The following is a 16,885-nucleotide window of genomic DNA, read 5'->3' as shown; positions in this document are numbered from 1 at the left end:
AGTGTTATCATCCGTTCAACAAAGCCTGACCGTATCTGAATGTGTGAGAGAAAAATAAGATTGAAGAACAAGTTCCCCTTTCCAACTTTGGTTAAGTTTTAAACCTATTACACAATGGTGTACACCATTACTGCTAAAGAAGCCATGGTAGCAGCACAGCAGACAGCTGGGCATGTCAGTGTATAGCCTACTCTATCCAAGTCAAGCAGACATAGCCATTAACATACCACTACTGAGGAAACTTTTGGTTGCATGATGAGACTTAAGAGCATAACATGATTTTCCTGATGGCAGACAAAGCACAAAAATTAATTCCACTAAGCAGTGTCAAGCTTCTATAAGTCAGCCTGCCTATGTAATGAACAATATTCGGAGGGAAAATACTTGACGACAACTGACATGCAAGAGGAAGTCCATCTGGTTTCCTTCCTCATTGACACGTCTGGAGCTCACGTGAACCATAAAGCGAGGCTAGCCTTTGGAAAGAGCAGGGTCGTGCTTCCACTGAGGGGATGCTGGCACTGCAGAACACCCAACCACTGACAGAGCCCTACAAAATGTGTTTTATTATGCGTCTGTCTGAGAGATATGATAAATACATATTTTACATGCATTTATGCCCTTATTTTAGGCACCATCTCTGCTATCCGAGCAAACCAATCCCTGGGAACCTTCAGACGAGTCTTGAGGCTTGTGAATGCCCTAGAGCAAAACAGAACATCGTGTTCGTGAGAATCTCATCTTTCAAGATGCATTCGATTTTGTGAGAAGAATGACTTTCGGGATGTCTCATGTTTTAACAAACACCGCTTTAGCTCTGCCACCTTTCACCTCAGATGTGTTATTATAGGCGGATTGAGACGCAGCTTGAACAGACGCATTTTAATGTGGATTTTAAAAAATGTTAATTTGATTTTACACAGGGGCGTGACCATTGTAGGCTATGGGTTAATACAAATGAGCACTAGCAAGAGACCATTGGTAAGCAATGTTTCTGTAGCGCTCCTGTGATGTCCGGTCCTCTGGCAGTCTCTGGGGGTGCCACAGGGTTCAATTCTCGGGCTGACTCTTTTCGCTGTATATAATGATGTTGCTCTTGCTGCGGGTGAGTCTCTGATCCACCTCTACGCAGATGACAACATTCTGTATACTTCTGGCCCTTCCTTGGACACTGTGCTATCTCCAAACGAGCTTCAATGCCATACAACACTCCAACTGCTCTTAAACGCTAGTAAAAACCAAATGCATGCTTGTCAACCGTTCGCTGCCTGCACCCGCACGCCCGACTGGCATCACCACCCTGGATGGTTCCAACCTAGAATGTGTGGACATCTATAAGTACCTAGATGTCTGGCTAGACTGTAAACTCTCCTTCCAGACTCATATGAAACATCTCCAATCCAAAATCAAATCTAGAATCTGCTTTCTATTTCGCAACAAAGCCTCCTTCACTCACGCCGCCAAACTTAGCCTAGTAAAACTGACTATACTACCGATCCTCGACTTCAGCGATGTCATCTACAAAATAGCTTCCAATTCTCTACTCCACAAACTGGATGCAGTTGATCAGTGCCATCCATTTTGTTACTAAAGCACCTTATACCACCCACCACTGCGACTTGTATGCTCTAGTCGGCTGGCCCTCGCTACATATTCGTCGCCAGACCCACTGGCTCCAGGTCATCTACAAGTCCATGCTAGGTAAAGCTCTGCCTTATCTCAGTTCACTGGTCACGATGGCAACACCCACCCGTAGCACACCTGCTGGAGCGCGTATCTCACTGATCATCCCTAAAGCCAACACCTCATTTGGCCGCCTTTCCTTCCAGTTCTCTGCTGCCTGTGACTGGAACGAATTGCAAATTATTATTTTTAAATAAATAAATAAAAATTAAAAAATGGCTGAAGTTGGAGACTTATCTCCCTCACCAACTTCAAACATCTGCTATCTGAGCAGCTAACCGATCCCTGCAGCTGTACACCCATACGTAGAATGTATGCACACATGACTGTAAGTCGCTTTGGATAAAAGCGTCTGCTAAATGGCATATTATTATTATTATTACATAGTCTATCGGTAAATAGCCCACCCAATTTACCTACCTCATCCCCATACCGTTTATATTTATTTACTTTTCTGCTCTTTTGCACACCAGTATCTCTACCCGCACATGACCATTGATCATTTATCACTCCAGTGTTAATCTGCTAAATTGTAATTATTCGCCTAGCTCCTCATGCCTTTTGCACACAATGTATATAGACTCATTCCCCCCCCCCACTGTGTTATTGACTTATTTACTCCATGTGTAACTGTGTTGTTGTCTGTTCACACTGCTATGCTTCATCTCGGCCAGGTCACAGTTGTAAATGAGAACTTGTTCTCAACTAGCCTACCTGGTTAAATAAAGGTGAAATTAAAATATACAAATAAAACACCTGCTTAATTTGGCACGTGACATAAAATTTGATTTGCAAAACAAATGGACACTGGATTTATGTCAATAGTCATGATCTCATTCTGCCAGGTAGGCATAGGTTACTTTGAAGTTGACATTTAATTAAGAACGCTTTACGAAAAGCCTTTCCATCTACCAGAAGGTTATCATTAGCATCGCTAACGGCTACACAGGTTTCAGAAAGAGGCTAGAAAATGAAATCACTGATGCCTTTTCTTGTCATGATTAAGTTCAATACATTTAGTTGACTTCCTACTTAGTTCCATACATTTTATATTGTCCAATTCAGTTTTAATGTCTGGAGTCCGTGATTGCGTCCACATTCCCCACAATGCAGATTTTATAGGGCCCTACTGAACAGGGTAGCCCCTGGCATGCGTACTTTCCCATTAGTCATATAATTATAGTTTTTAGTGTTCTCAAATCATGGGTGACTTGACACATCAAAAAGGTTCAGGTTCTTCCTTTGCCACATCCTTATGAGAATGAGGTGCTAACTTGAACAAACTATGTGGTGAATGCAGATTCAGTGCAAATTGGGCATAAAGACAACGCACAAGGAATGTATTAAAACCAACACCCGTGGTCAGATTTGAGTGAATGATTTGGAATGTGTGATGCAATGTGAGAATTTAAATTTCACAAGTAACAATACCAAACAGTCATTGAAACAGGCACTTCATATTTCTAACCAACAGAATAGAGATCTTCTCCAATACAACCCCTCCCTTTCCGGACAAGAGATCCCCTCTGGTTTTACCTAGACGTGTGTGCTCAGTCCAACTAGCCAGCCAGGCCTTTAATGGAGCCTGCACATTCAGTCCCCCCCCACCACTGCAATGTAAAACAGAGCACCGAATTTAGCTCCCCCATCCCCCTCCACTGACAGAGTGCAACACTCAGCCTGTTCATTTGAATGGGCTGCTGACATGTCACTATTCTCTGGGACTGGAGCCCAGAATGTTCTACAGAGCTAACCTTAGGACAGAATGTGGCCCCTGACTAGGTCTGGGGCGACAGCAGTATTGCAATACTCGTTAGTGTTGCGGCAAGGAAAAAAACAAAAAAAAACAAAGCACATTGAACTTCTTTAGGAAAACAGCCCCAATCATGGAAACAAAGATTACATGTGACTAGATGACATTTACTTTCCAAGCTATAGCACACAATATTTTTACATACAGCAGGTTTTTAAAGGACCAAAGTGTTGCCTGCTTTGTGTTTTAATTTTTGCCACAGAAAAACTATTGCAATACTGGTAAAGTCACAACCCTAATTCTGACCGTCACTCAATGACAGGGCCATGGAAGTTCACACAACACCAGAGAATGGCCACCATCTGGTATCATGCAACAAAGAGACAAATCTGATTGAGTCTAGGCCCAAGATTTCTACTCCCCGGAGAGTACCTTCGTAAGACAAAGACAGATAACACGAGGTTAGAATAGAGAGTTGAGCGATGGTGATCCTTCAACATTCACCTTTTGTTGGCACTTAAATGAGTGGTTTGGACACGGGGAAGTTATTGACCTGCAGACTAGTTGGCAAAGTGTCAGCTGTCTGAGTCTCGTGTTACCTGCATGCGAAGAGAAGACATATGCGGAGAAGACATATGCACAGACCCATTCCTGCGAAAGCACAATGTTTTCACTGGTGCTTTCTCCTTTTAACATTAGGGGTACATTCTATTTGGATTACAGTCCTACAATAGAAGAGACAATGATAGTTAGTCTTAATCCCCATCCACATGAACCTGCCTGTAACAAGACTAGCATGTCATGTGTCAGGTCGGTAGGAGAGTTACTCCTAAAACATGGCAGGCCTCAATGTTAACCAAATAAACATCCCAATAGATAAGTGTAGTGGTGTATTTCCCTCATCTCTCTGGGGAGATATTTGCACTACTATAAAACACTGGTTTAAAGTTTAAACTCAATGTAACAAACGCTCACAAATCAATGAGGGTCATTGTGTTGGCTTATTTGGAATCACGTCAAGGGGTCTGCACACTTCTTTCAAAACAAAAATGTACTACTTTACATAAAACTGCTTAATGTATTAAACCACATAGGCCTAAAACAGCTTAAATTAATGATTGACAGAAGAGGCAGTTTCCACATGGATAGATAACATTTTTTCATGTACCAGTGACGTTTGAAAATAGTGACGACATAACACTATTGTTCCACTCTTTAAAACGAAATCAAAATACTACGGGTTAGGCTAGTTTGCAACAGCTGTCTGAAGAGGAACTGAGCAATCAAATTCCCTAGAAAGAAAATTTCAGTAGGAAAGTGAAGGTGATATGTCTATGAAGCTTCTACAAACAACAGAAATTGGAACTTGAGATACATACACCTTACTTAGAACTATGAAAAATCTCAATGCATTAAAAAGGAACTCTTTGCTGGGAGTTCCAATTGGATGTTGAAGTGGGGAAGACTAATCAAGATGTGACATAACGGATTCTGCATTTTTCTGGCAGAAAAGGACACAGATCACAGATCTAAAATTATTCTTATTGGAAAAACTGCTCGGCATCAGTCAGAGTTGGCTCCAAATCATGAATGTAAAAGGATTAATTTTGTGTTTCAGTTGCACTTCTCTGGGTCAGATAAATCTCTGCTTTCATCTTGACCAATCAAATTCTACCATTCACGAACAGGCTTTAATCACCATACAGCGCTCCAACTGGTGTACACTTCTCTGGTACTTGTTTCTCTCTGGTAGCAAGTTAAACTCAATGTTCAACAACTCATCGTTCAACACAATAGTCAAGTACAAAAGCATCACTAAGCTCAGGACCTTGGGACTGAACACATTCCTCTGCAGCTGGATCCTACACTTCCTGACAGGTTGCCCCCGGCGGTGAGGGTAGTCAACACCTCAATGCTGACCCTCAACATGGGGGACCCTCAGGGTTATGTGCTTATCAGCACAAGTCAAATTACCCACATAATACCATCCAATTATGGGACATTAACTAACCTGTGACAAAGGAAATAAAACTAATGACAGATGCTGTTATGAGGATCAGGATCCTCCTAAATTGTCCAGGACTCATCTGTGAGGTCAGAGGGCAGTGGAACAGAGACGTTCCCACGTGGGCCCAGGGCCTCAGACATGGTGTTAAGATCCAACAACAGCAGCAGACAAGCTGTCAGCAGGACAGGACATTATCTGGGGCAGCTCCAAACACTTGACTACTGGGTCATTTGTCTTTTACAGTGCAATGACTAGACACGAGACGTAGCAAGAATGCAGGTTAGGTCTGCTCTGTACACTGACACCAGGCCGTCCAGTGTGACTTGCCCATGGCAGTCATAGGGCTGTGGTTATGGTCTCGCTAGGGTCCCATTCGTTCTCTTCAAACTGGGGAGTCAGCATTCCTTAAATATCCATGGCACCAGGGCTGGCTGACCAGCACAAAGCAACAAAATCTAGACCAGTCGCTGTTACTTCCCATAGGGTCGGAAACCTTCCCTGTATCATCCCAGATGGCATGAGACAAACTTTCAAAGTGTGTTCCTTGACAAATAAGAAAATGACATGAGTTTCAGACAATGCAAAATATGGACTACTGTTTAACAAATGGGCAAAAAGCAGTAAGAAAGTACATTCTATTTTGGCTTATATCAACTGACAGATTGCACGATTGGGTGGAAACATGTCTTTATGAGGCTGGAATACACCATTTTCAGTGACAGCCAATCGAAGGCCTTCACCGGAGGCAACAAACGTGCATACTAAGTGAAGCAGCAGGTAGCCTAGTGGTTAGAGCGTTGGGCCAGTAACCGAAAGGTTGCAGGATTGTGTCCCCAAGCTGACAAGGCAAAAATCTGTCCTTCTGCCCACTGTACCACTAGGTCGCCAAGGTAAATAAGAATCTGTTCTTAACTGACAACTAGTAAAATTAAAAAGCAGGAGAGTGGAGAGCTCATTAAAGCTCAATCAGTCCCTTGTCTTTAGTGTCAAGGGGAAAAGCCAACCCAGAGCATTAACAGTTCTCCTTGAGCCCGCCAGCAAACTAAAAGGCTTTCCAATGACAAGATATGAGGCAACTCCTCTGCTAGTTTGTGAAGCTACTTGTAGCAAACATCTAAGCTTACGAGCAAGACTGGATCACATGTGAGAAACATGTTTTTACTCAGCTTATCAATGAAAAACTGGTTAGAAATGATAAACTTCTCTTCATCCTTTAATCATACGTAGAACAGGGCTCCGGGCAGCCGAGCGGAAATGGAGGAAAACTCGCCTCCCTGCGGACCTGGCATCCTTTCACTCCCTCCTCTCTACATTTTCCTCCTCTGTCTCTGCTGCTAAAGCCACTTTCTAACACTCTAAATTCCAAGCATCTGCCTCTAAACCTAGGAAGCTCTTTGCCACCTTCTCCTCCCTCCTGAATCCTCCTCAACCTCCCCCCTCCTCCCTCTCTGCAGATGACTTCGTCAACCATTTTGAAAAGAAGGTCGACGACATCCGATCCTCGTTTGCTAAGTCAAACGACACCGCTGGTTCTGCTCACACTGCCCTACCCTGTGCTCTGACCTCTTTCTCCCCCCTCTCTCCAGATGAAATCTCGCGTCTTGTGACGGCCGGCCGCCCAACAACCTGCCCGCTTGACCCTATCCCCTCCTCTCTTCTCCAGACCATTTCCGGAGACCTTCTCCCTTACCTCACCTCGCTCATCAACTCATCCCTGACCGCTGGCTACGTCCCTTCCGTCTTCAAGAGAGCGAGAGTTGCACCCCTTCTGAAAAAACCTACACTCGATCCCTCCGATGTCAACAACTACAGACCAGTATCCCTTCTTTCTTTTCTCTCCAAAACTCTTGAACGTGCCGTCCTTGGCCAGCTCTCCCGCCATCTCTCTCAGAATGACCTTCTTGATCCAAATCAGTCAGGTTTCAAGACGAGTCATTCAACTGAGACTGCTCCTCTGTATCACGGAGGCGCTCCGCACTGCTAAAGCTAACTCTCTCTCCTCTGCTCTCATCCTTCTAGACCTATCGGCTGCCTTCGATACTGTGAACCATCAGATCCTCCTCTCCACCCTCTCCGAGTTGGGCATCTCCGGCGCGGCCCACGCTTGGATTGCGTCCTACCTGACAGGTCGCTCCTACCAGGTGGCGTGGCAAGAATCTGTCTCCTCACCACGCGCTCTCACCACTGGTGTCCCCCAGGGCTCTGTTCTAGGCCCTCTCCTATTCTCGCTATACACCAAGTCACTTGGCTCCGTCATAACCTCACATGGTCTCTCCTATCATTGCTATGCAGACGACACACAATTAATCTTCTCCTTTCCCCCTTCTGATGACCAGGTGGCGAATCGCATCTCTGCATGTCTGGCAGACATATCAGTGTGGATGACGGATCACCACCTCAAGCTGAACCTCGGCAAGACGGAGCTGCTCTTCCTCCCGGGGAAGGACTGCCCGTTCCATGATCTCGCCATCACGGTTGACAGCTCCATTGTGTCCTCCTCCCAGAGTGCTAAGAACCTTGGCGTGATCCTGGACAACACCCTGTCGTTCTCAACTAACATCAAGGCGGTGGCCCGTTCCTGTAGGTTCATGCTCTACAACATCCGCAGAGTACGACCCTGCCTCACACAGGAAGCGGCGCAGGTCCTAATCCAGGCACTTGTCATCTCCCGTCTGGATTACTGCAACTCGCTGTTGGCTGGGCTCCCTGCCTGTGCCTTTAAACCCCTACAACTCATCCAGAACGCCGCAGCCCGTCTGGTGTTCAACCTTCCCAAGTTCTCTCACGTCACCCCGCTCCTCCGCTCTCTCCACTGGCTTCCAGTTGAAGCTCGCATCCGCTACAAGACCATGGTGCTTGCCTACGGAGCTGTGAGGGGAACGGCACCTCAGTACCTCCAGGCTCTGATCAGGCCCTACACCCAAACAAGGGCACTGCGTTCATCCACCTCTGGCCTGCTCGCCTCCCTACCACTGAGGAAGTACAGTTCCCGCTCAGCCCAGTCAAAACTGTTCGCTGCTCTGGCCCCCCAATGGTGGAACAAACTCCCTCACGACGCCAGGACAGCAGAGTCAATCACCACCTTCCGGAGACACCTGAAACCCCACCTCTTTAAGGAATACCTAGGATAGGATAAAGTAATCCTTCTCACCCCCCCACCCCTTTAAAAGATTTAGATGCACTATTGTAAAGTGGCTGCTCCACTGGATGTAATAAGTTGAACGCACCAATTTAAGTTAACAGTCTAAAAGATGCTAAAAATGCACTGGTGTCGTTTTCAGTTTGCTAATTTAGTAGCTAGTTTGACATCTTGCTAAAGTGGTTAGTTTATCCAAAATCAGTCTCTGCTTGGTAACAGCAGAGAATCCTCTCCTAGATCAAAAACCATGCTGTCTAATGTGTTTTGAGCAAGTAGCAAACAGTAGCGTTTTAGTTACTTGTACAGTTTAGGTCAGAGACTGTATAAAATGTTTGCAATGTACTTGTTCGCATTCTCTGATTTTACATGTAGTTGTTTGCATTGCTAACTTCCGGATTACAGCGCCTCAGTGAGGATTAAAACCAGTGCCTCGTGAGTCTTGGTCGGTATACTGGTGTATTTGGAAATACCATTTAAACTAGTTCAATACATTTTTATATTTGTAGCTACTTTAGTTGACTGAAGGTATTTACTTGTTGTGCAATACATTTGCCAATATAATCCCCCAACCACCGGCTTCTAGGGCATTATCACTTAAATACCAGAACAGGAGGAAGTGGGAGCAGGGTTCCAGCTGTGTATTGACAGGGGTCCCGTTCTATATTGAAAGCCAACAGTGTTTTTTGCTTCAAGAGTGATCAAGGATATACAACTATAGTTTTCCTTCACAGAAAATGCATTAGAGCAACACATTCAGCAGAACATTTAACTGTTACCAGATAACAGTAGTGCAACGCTATTTGGCTGGTAGCCACAGATAAATGAGCTTACTATGAAAAAGCAAATAAATTGCACAGCCATCATATTTGTAATGTTTATCATAGAAAGATTGCAGCCAGCTTCATTTCATGTTTTGCTTAAAGTTCAGCTTGCATTTTCACGGAGAACGGTAGTTACACAGAGTGCTGTCTGTCTGCTGATAGATTAGAATTTGCAAACGCATTCTGAGTGCTGAAGTGCAACTGAAGAGCGAAATTAGTCTTGATGCCGAGCAGAAATTACAATAAGCATTTTAAATCTGCGTTTATAAAAACATTACTAGATATTTTACACATTCTTTTTTATCCTGCGTGAAAACCGTGAGCCCTAAAATTTAACTTTCAAGTACACGGCCGAATTAATAAAGTGATGCGGCATAATATGTTAGCTTTCTGCCGTGTTTGAGAAGTCAAAGCCCATTGGATGAGTTTTTGTACAGCAGCTTCTATCTTGATTTCCTTACATTTCTTCTCCGTTCTCGGCCTGTTCTCTGAGCAGAGCAGGCAGGCCCGTTGCCCTAGCGACGCCAGACTCCACAGACAGCGTAAAGCGTACACATTCTGTTCCGAGCCAGTACTAGTCTTCCTTCAGACAAGCATTTGTCAAGACTGTTCATTTGCACAATGTTTCTCATTCACATTGCTTGTCAATGTCCCAACTGAACAAAAATAACATTTGGTTGCTCCTACCTATACACTTTATGGAGCGGGATTACCTGTCTCTGCAATTTGTTTATTTTCATTTGCGCTTGTTAGCATATTTAGCTAGCAGCCTCCATTGAAAACGAACCAATACTTGTGCTAATTTTGTTAGCATTCTGGTAAGGCGGCCATTTTTTGGCACCCCCTTGTGTTCAATGCGGGTGTTGTCGAATATCCTGGACTGGTAGAAGGTCGGTATGACAATCTGTATACCGCCCAAGCCTACTGTATAATACCATTCTCAGGAGGACCAGACCTAGAAAAGGAAATAATTTATTGGATGGTGAAACAGGATGTGTTAAAACAATACTTTCTATAATACTATCTTATAGGTTTTCCTCCTGGTCAACAGTGCTGAACTCTATTCCATCTACAACCAATATTTAATTTCACAAAGCAAGAAGCAATAAAAGATGAGTCATTCTGTAGTGTGTTTGGAATAGACAGTCCCCAGACAGAGGAAAAACAGGACCAGCCAGACCTTGGGCACTACCTTCACAGCTGTTTTGTTTTTATTAACTAGGCAAGTCAGTTAAGAACAAAATCTTATTTACAATGACTGCCTACACCGGCCAAACCCAAACGACACTGGGCCAATTGTGCGCTGCTCTATGGGCCTGCTAATCACAGCAGTTGTGATACAGCCTGGAATCGAACCAGGGTGTCTGTAGTGACGCAGTGCTTTAGACCGCTGCACCACTCGGGAGTCCTGGGCACAGATATCAAAACTGGAGCACAAGGTATTGTCATCTTAACTTCCCTCCTTTCTTTTCAGTGTCTGAGCTTTCTCAAGATGGATCTTACTTTGTCTGTGGCCAGCTGACTACAGGGCGGAGGGAAAACACCCTATTAATGATGCAGGATTTACCTTTAGACCTCCCAGATTCAGATTCTAAAACACTGTGCACATTACCCAGAGGGGTCAAAAGGGTATCAATGGCTCCCTCAGACGCAAACGCTGTCGAGCTGGCCAACCTGTCACTTAAGACATCGGCATGCTTTAGTTTGGATCGCAGAAAACACGAACGAGTGTGCTTGCATAGGTCGCAGTTGCAAATGAGAACTTGTTCTCAACTAGCCTACCTGGTTTAATAAAGGTGAAATAAATTTAAGACCTTTGATAATATTTTTTTAAAGCAGATAAACTCAGTAAAGAAAGAAACGTCCCTTTTCCAGGACCCCGTCTTTCGTAAAAATCCAAATAACTTCAGATTTTCATTGTAAAGGGTTTAAAAAATGTTTCCCATGCTTGTTCAGTGAACCATACACAATTAATGAACATGCACCTGTGGAACGGTCATTAACACACTAACAGCTTACAGATGGTAAGATTCTGTCAGATTCACGTTCGTCATCGAAAGAATGAGTGTTACACTGGGGCCTGTACTCTGGAGCGGGAACAATTTGGAGGTGAAGGGTCCGTCGTGGTCTGGGGCGGTGTGTGACAGCATCATCGGACTGAGCTTGTCGTCATTGCAGACAATCTCAACGCTGTGCGTTACAGGGAAGACATCCTGCTCCCTCATGGGGTACTCTTCCTGCGGGCTCATCCATGACCCTTCAGCATGACAATGCCACCAGCCATATTTCTCGTTCTGTGTGTGATTTCCTACAAGACAGGAATGTCAGTGTTCTGCCATGGCCAGCGAAGAGCTCGGATCTCAATCCCATTGAGCACGTCTGGGACCTGTTGGACTGGAGGGTGAGGGCTATGGCCACTCCCCCCAGAAATGTCCAGAAAATCCCCAGAAATGTCCCTACATTATTCATCTCATATGCATATGTATATACTGTACTCTACAACATCGACTGCATCCTTATGTAACACATGTATCACTAGCCACTTTAACTATGCCACTTTGTTTACTTTGTCTACACACTCATCTCATATGTATATACTGTACTCGATACCATCTACTGTATGCTGCTCTGTACCATCACTCATTCATATATCCTTATGCACATGTTCCTTATCCCCTTACACTGTGTATAAGACAGTAGTTTTGGAATTGTTAGTTAGATTACTTGTTGGTTATCACTGCATTGTCGGAACTAGAAGCACAAGCATTTCGCTACACTCGCATTAACATCTGCTAACCATGTGTATGTGACAAATAAAATTTGATTTGATTTGAGAAACTTGCAGGTGCCTTGGTGGAAGAATGGGGTAACATCTGACAGCAATAACTGACTTGTGTTCAGGGACACATTCCATTTCTGTTAGTCACATGTCTGGAACTTGTTCAGTTTGTGTCTCAGTTGTTGAATCTTGTTATGTTCATACAAATATTTACACATGTTAAGTTTGCTGAAAATAAACAGTTCACAGTGAGAGGACCTTTTTTTTTTGCCGAGTTCAGTACTGTCTGTCCATTTTGAGATGCTGTAGGCAAAAGAGTCAGAAATAATCTAAGATAAGAAATGTCATTAATTTAAATTTTTGCCAAACTCATCAAAATGACAAATTATATGCAGAAACTCTTCCGAACTGTTTCAGCTGGGAAGCATGAGGACGCCTTTGTGGTGTAATACCAGTGAATATATGATGACGTTTATACTATTACATACTGACATAGCTTAAAAGGATAGTTCACCCAAACTACAGCAATCCATGCTTTGGTTTACCTGGCACCTTCTCCAAAAACATTTGCCCAAATCATATTTAAGTCATGACACCGATATTAGCTTTTCTCACACATCATGTTCAAATCTATAAGTGACTGTTGCGACTCAAATGTTAGATAATTTCAGATGATTTAGACAATGCTAATATCGGTCCCATGATTTGATTGTGAAACAAATGCTAAAACCTTAACATTTGGAAGAAGAGCAAGGGAAATAAAAGCAAAGCATGTATTGCTTTCATACCTTGTACATAGACTACTTACAGGGTAAGGAAACCAATATGTCATTGTGTAATTTTGGTGAATATCCCTTTAAGGTATTACTCTGCATGTCTGTACGGGAGGACTTGTCGGTGCCTTGCTCAAGGATAGACAGATTCTTCACCGAGCGGGCTCTGGGATTCGAATAAGCAACCGTTGGATTAATGGTCCAACGCTCTTAACCTCTACGAGAGACAATTCAAAACAATTCCCTCAGTAGTGGACAATGGAGCCTTGGGATGAAAGGCATTAAAAAGTGCTACTATTCATCAACTACAAGGCTGCATCCTCTGAAATCCGCACCAAGCTCAGGCAGGGCAATAAATGAGAAAAGCTATCCCTCATCGCCACAGATCACAGCGGTCCAATCACTCCAGTTTAACTACCGCACATTTCTACCAGCATGTTAAATGTGCAACCAGAGGGAAAAACTCTAGACCACCTTTACTATACAGAGACGCGTACAAAGCTCTCCCTCACCCTCCGTTTGGCAATTATGACCATAATTCTGTCCTCCTGATTCCTGCTTACAAAAAAAAAATGAAAGCAGAGAGCATCAGAGACTCAGTCTATAAAAAAGTGGTCAGATGAAGCAGATGGTAAGCTACAGGATTGTTTTGCTAGCAGAATGGAATATGTTCTGGGATTCTTCTGTACACATCAGTCACTGGGTTTATCAAGAAGGGCATCGATGACATCGTCCCCAGTGACTATACGTACATACCCCAACCAGAAACCATTGATTACAGGCAACATCTGCACTGAGCTAAAGGCTAGAGCTGCCCCTTTCGGGACTAACTCATAAGCTTGTAAGAAATCCCGCTAAGCCCTCCGACGAACCACCAAACAGGAATAGCGTCAATACAGGAATAGTATTGAAACCTACGACACCGGCAACAACGCTCATCGGATGTGGCAGGGCTATGGCAAACTATTACGGACTACAAAGGGAAGCACAGCCGCAAGCTGCCCAGTGACAAGCTAAATTACTTTTATACTCGCGTCGAGGCAAGTAACACTGAAACATGCATGAGAGCATCAGCTGTTCCGGACATCTGTGTGATCATGCAATCCGCAGCCGATGTGGGTAAAACCTTTAAACAGGTCAGCATTCACAAGGCTGCAGGGCCAGACAGATTACCAGGACGTGTAGTCGCTGACCAAGAGGCAAGTGTCTTCACTGACAACCTGTCCCTGACAGAGTCTGAAATAACAACATGTTTCAAGCAGACCGCCATAGTCCTTGTGGCCAAGAACACCAAGGTAACCTGCCTAAAAGACTACTGACCCATAGCACTCACATCTGTAGCCATGAAGTGCTTTGAAAGACTGGTCATAGCACAGATAAACCCAGAAACTCTAACCCCCCCTCCATTTGCACACCGCCCCAATCTCTATCACACCCTACACTGCCCATTCCCACCTGGACAAAAGGAACACCTATGTGAGAATGCTATTAATTGAATGCTGAGCTGTACTCAACACCATAGTGTCCTCAAAACTCATCACTAAGCTAAGGACCCTGGGACTAAACACCTCCCTCTGAAACTGGATTCTGGACTTCCTGACAGGCCATCACCAGGTGATAGGGGTAGGTAACAACACATCCGCCACGCTGATCCTCAACACAGGGGCCCTTCAGGAGTGCGTGCTCAGTCCCCTCCTGTACTCCCTGTTCACTCGTGACTGCATGGCCAGGCACTACTCCAACGCCATCAAGTTTGCCGATGACACAATAGTGGTAGGCCTGATCAACAATGAGACAGCATATAGGGAGCAGGTCTGCGGCCTGGCCGTGTGGTGCCAGGACAACAAACTCTCCCTCAACGTGATCAAGACAAGGGAGACAATTGTGGACTACAGGAGGACCGAGCACACCCCCATTCTCATAGACTGGGCTGTAGTGGAGCAGGTTGAGAGCTTCAAGTTCCTTGGTGTCCACATCAAACTATCATGGTTAACACACACCAAGACAGTCCTGAAGAAGGCACGAAAAAGCCTATTTCCCCTCAGGAGACAAAGGATTTGGCACGGGTCCTCAGATCCTCAAAAGGTTTTTACAGCTGCACCACCGGCTGGTTGCATCAGTGCCTTGTATGGCAACTGCTCGTACTGCCCAGTACATCACTGGGGGCAAGCTTCCTGCCATCCAGGATCTCTATACCAGGTGGTGTCAGAGGAAAGCCCTAAAAAAAATGTCCAACCACCCTAGTGATACTAAATAAACAATGTGCAGCAGGATATCACCCATGTTCTTATTACCTACATCAAGGACACGGTTAAGTGTTTACCAGGGTAGGTAGCTGACGTCAAATATCACTGGCTGTGTTGGGCACTTCCTCTTCCCTAACTTAATTTAAAAACACTTGCCATTCTACCTATAAAATTAGTTTGTTATACTGTAGCTAGCTTGCGTGACCAGGCTTTTCTTAGTCAAATATAGAATGAGCCAGCCAGCCAGCTCACCAATTCGAATCAAGCAAGGGAGGAGTAGAATCAACGGTAGGGAGGTCCATGACTGACTATCATCACCTCAAGAACATTATTATTTACTAGCTTTTTAAAAATGGGAATAGCTGTAAATGGAAGGTTAAACTGAAAAATGTCCTGCTAGATCTTGCAGTTTTTGGGCTACTGATGGCTAGCCTCCAAACTCACTTTTCAGGACTGCCAGAAGCAACAGAGCAAAGCAACGTAACCTAAGGATTTTTATTGCACTTTACTTGTGGATCACAATTCATGCATAGCTGGCTAGGTAGCTAGCTGATGACATTGCTCGCCAGAGTTTAATGTTAACTCAGCAAACTTAGCTAGCTACTAAACTTTGCCAAATGGCATCGATTGGCCAGGTTACCTGTTCAAACCACTCGCTAACGTTAGCGGTCTAGTTAGCTAAAAACAGTTACCTACATACAATATATGGTTGTTGTATATATGGTTGTTGTATATCTAGGTAACAAGTTGGTTAGTTAATGTTGGCTAGCTAACTTACTTTGCTACCTAGCGAGTTAATTAAGTTGACCGTTAACTAATCGATTCCGATTAGTCGTGGTAACGACAAACTAGATAGGTGGGAATTCAGCTATGATGACAAGAGCACTAATTATGCGAGTTAGCGAGCCTTCGGGATAAAGGTAGCTAGTGTTATATCTGAAACGCATTGGCAGCTAACGTTACCAGCCTCGTTTGCCACTACGTTCAGGTTTTAAAAAGTTAACCTGTATTAAAAATAAAAAATATAGCTCAGTTGCTTAGCTTAAAAGAACTAACTTTTCTAGTGAGTAATGAACTACCATCTAACTCATGTAAATAAAATAGCTAAACGTTGGTTAAGTGACTATCGAACCAAATAAGCTTGCTGGCTCGTTCTAGTTGAGCTGGCATGGTTTGGCAGCGAAGTAACGTTACCATATCCACTGCTAGCGGCTAGCTCTGTCAGCCACCCAGCAAAATAGACCCAACTTGTAGTTAAATAATGTACTTGAGTTAACTTACCTTGCTGCTCTGATAACCTTCAAATGCTTTCAAGGCGCTGTCAGTGAGTTTTACGTGAAAGACGGAGACATTACTGCCATTGCTCACTCGTCCACAGGACAATCCGTAGCACTGCTCCTCCTTCAACGCCGCCATCTTGCTACCATTTCCTCCACGCTCACGCACGAACAGCACAGTGTCGTAAACGCACAAACCTATCGTTAGCTTTACAATGAATATTCATGTTACGTGCATGGCGTGATGAAGTCACAAGTTAAATTGAAAATAAATATTATATATAAACATATCCACGTGACATAAGGTCGACACATGTATAAGGAGGATTAATCATAAACGGTTTATTTACTTAAATATGAGGCATTGAGAATAGAATGTGAATCATTAAAAACATGAGACATGTCT

General features: G+C 44.0%; 1 protein-coding gene across 1 annotated transcript in view; it reads right to left on the bottom strand.

The window, feature by feature from the left end:
• Positions 1–16,678, bottom strand: part of LOC123997069 (RNA polymerase II elongation factor ELL-like) — a 41,231-nt gene extending 24,553 nt beyond the window's left edge. Inside the window, exon 1 of the mRNA XM_046301052.1 lies at positions 16,484–16,678. Coding sequence (XP_046157008.1) covers positions 16,484–16,618 — 135 coding nt within the window. The 5' untranslated portion in view covers positions 16,619–16,678. The remainder of the gene's footprint in view (positions 1–16,483) is intronic.
• Positions 16,679–16,885: the final 207 nt, after the last annotated feature.

The sequence above is a fragment of the Oncorhynchus gorbuscha genome, linkage group LG15 (genome assembly GCF_021184085.1).
Source record: "Oncorhynchus gorbuscha isolate QuinsamMale2020 ecotype Even-year linkage group LG15, OgorEven_v1.0, whole genome shotgun sequence".
In the NCBI taxonomy this organism is placed as follows: Eukaryota; Metazoa; Chordata; class Actinopteri; order Salmoniformes; family Salmonidae; genus Oncorhynchus; species Oncorhynchus gorbuscha.
Note: the sequence above shows the minus strand (reverse complement) of the source record. Positions and strands in the feature narration are given on the sequence as shown.